The 1,718-nt window shown below is 57.7% G+C and overlaps 1 protein-coding gene across 1 annotated transcript; it reads right to left on the minus strand.

The window, feature by feature from the left end:
- Window positions 1-470: 470 nt before the first annotated feature.
- Window positions 471-1,303, minus strand: Fgfbp3 (fibroblast growth factor binding protein 3). Its single transcript, XM_075975083.1, has one exon. It carries the CDS (start codon window positions 1,260-1,262, stop codon window positions 504-506), a length of 759 nt encoding a protein of 252 aa, XP_075831198.1. The 5' UTR covers window positions 1,263-1,303; the 3' UTR covers window positions 471-503.
- Window positions 1,304-1,718: the final 415 nt, after the last annotated feature.

Here is a 1,718-nt window from a genome sequence, read left to right on the forward strand (position 1 = left end):
ATGTGATGTTGTCACAGCCAGAGTTCATAAAAATCCAGAAAAGGGGGTCGGGAGAAAAACTAGGCAGTCAGCTGAATAGCCAAGAAGACTTTAAACAATTCAACCTGGCTCATGTTTTTACTCACAATTACATTTTAATAATAATGTGTTAATATACATCGTCTCCTACTTCACAGGAGAGATTCGCACCTCTTTAGTGACTTCATTCCCCCTATTCTCAGCTTCTCTCCCTAGTCTACAGTTTTTGCCAACTTAATATAAACCTATCCGTTCCCACTATTTCTTCTGCTCTTAAATCAAAATTGAGATGCTTCAAGAACGTTTCTTCCTCTGCTGTCTCAGATTCTCCCTACCCTGACCCATGCCCTATTTTGGAATCCGGACTCCCGCCTACTCTCCGTCCCGGTTCCCACTGTCTAAGACGCCCCGAGCCTCCCGCCCCGGCTGCACTGCCCTCTGCTCTGCAGCACCTGGCCCTGGTGCCCCGCTCTAGGACCGCAGCATCAGCCATTCCAGAAATTGACGAAGAAGTTGCAGAGGGAGTGCCACTTCTCGGTGCAGTAGGTCTCAGTGAGCTGGGCATTCTGATCCAGCCCGTCTGGCTGGAGCCCGGCCACCGCGGGAGGCTCTGGGACCGGGTCCGCGCCCACCTTCCTCCTACCCACTCTGGTCTTCGTCCTCGAGGGTTTCTCCTTGGGCGGCAGCGAGCTCGGGGACAACACCGGCTGTCGCTGCCGAGCCCGGCTCCGTGCCCTGGCCCGGGTCTGCTCGACGGAACGCGCGGACATGGTGGGGCGCGCGGGCGGGTGCAGCTCGGCGCCCACCTTCTTGCGGGCGCACAGGCGCGGTGGCGGCGGCTTGGGGTCTAGACAGGGTCGCGGTCTCCTGCGCAGTGCGCCCAGCAGTCGCTTCCAGTAGTGCGAACGCCGGGCGTCCGAGGTCGTGCAGCGCTCGGGATGCCCGCGGTAGGCGCAGTGAAGGCGAACCCCGCCCGGGGCCTGGCAGCTCAGGACCAGCTCGCCGCCCGTCGGTGTCCCCGGGGCCGGCACCAAGAGCTGCCAGCTGCAAGCGTGCTGCTCTGGGCTCACGAAGCGACCCGAGGAACCGCCCGTGGGGCCCGAGACCGGGCCCGCCTCCCTACCAGCCGCCCCCTTGTCCTTCCGGGCGGCCGCGAGGAGACAGCATTCCAGCAGCAGCAGCAGCAGCCTCAGCGGAGAGAGCAACGCCCGCGGCCTTGGAGGACTCCTGCTAGCGGTGGCCATCCCACTCTTCTGGGGTCCCTGTGGCTTCAATGCAGGCAGTACGCAGCGAAGAGCATCCTCGGATCTGCGGATGAAGGCTACGGATGAGTCCCATGCAACCCTCACCCTGGGCACAGGAATCTGCCAACTCTCCTGACCGTACTTTCTGGAAACTAATGTTATCAGTTAGCTGCAGGGAGCCCCTCTAAAGAGTTGTCCTAGGAGAACAACTTACTGTTTAAGAAATCGTTTTTGAAACGTTTATTGAGATAGGAAAATGACGTTTAATAACCGCCCCCCCCCCCCGCGCCAAAGTGTCTACAAAATCATTTCAGGTTTGTCGTAGGACACATGCACTTTTAGCTTACCGAATTCTAGAAGAGGTGGAGGGGTCCTATTAGAGTAGAGCGAATGACTGCATAAGGGATTAGTCTGTTTTAAAGGGTTCTCTGAATGAACCTGTTATCAATGGGACAG

Source organism: Microtus pennsylvanicus, chromosome 5 (genome assembly GCF_037038515.1).
Source record: "Microtus pennsylvanicus isolate mMicPen1 chromosome 5, mMicPen1.hap1, whole genome shotgun sequence".
Taxonomy (NCBI): Eukaryota; Metazoa; Chordata; class Mammalia; order Rodentia; family Cricetidae; genus Microtus; species Microtus pennsylvanicus.

What these genes read in the sequence shown, in the direction of transcription:
- Fgfbp3 (XM_075975083.1), bottom strand. Translation starts at nt 1,262, where the DNA reads ATGGCCACCGCTAGCAGGAGTCCTCCAAGGCCGCGGGCGTTGCTCTCT.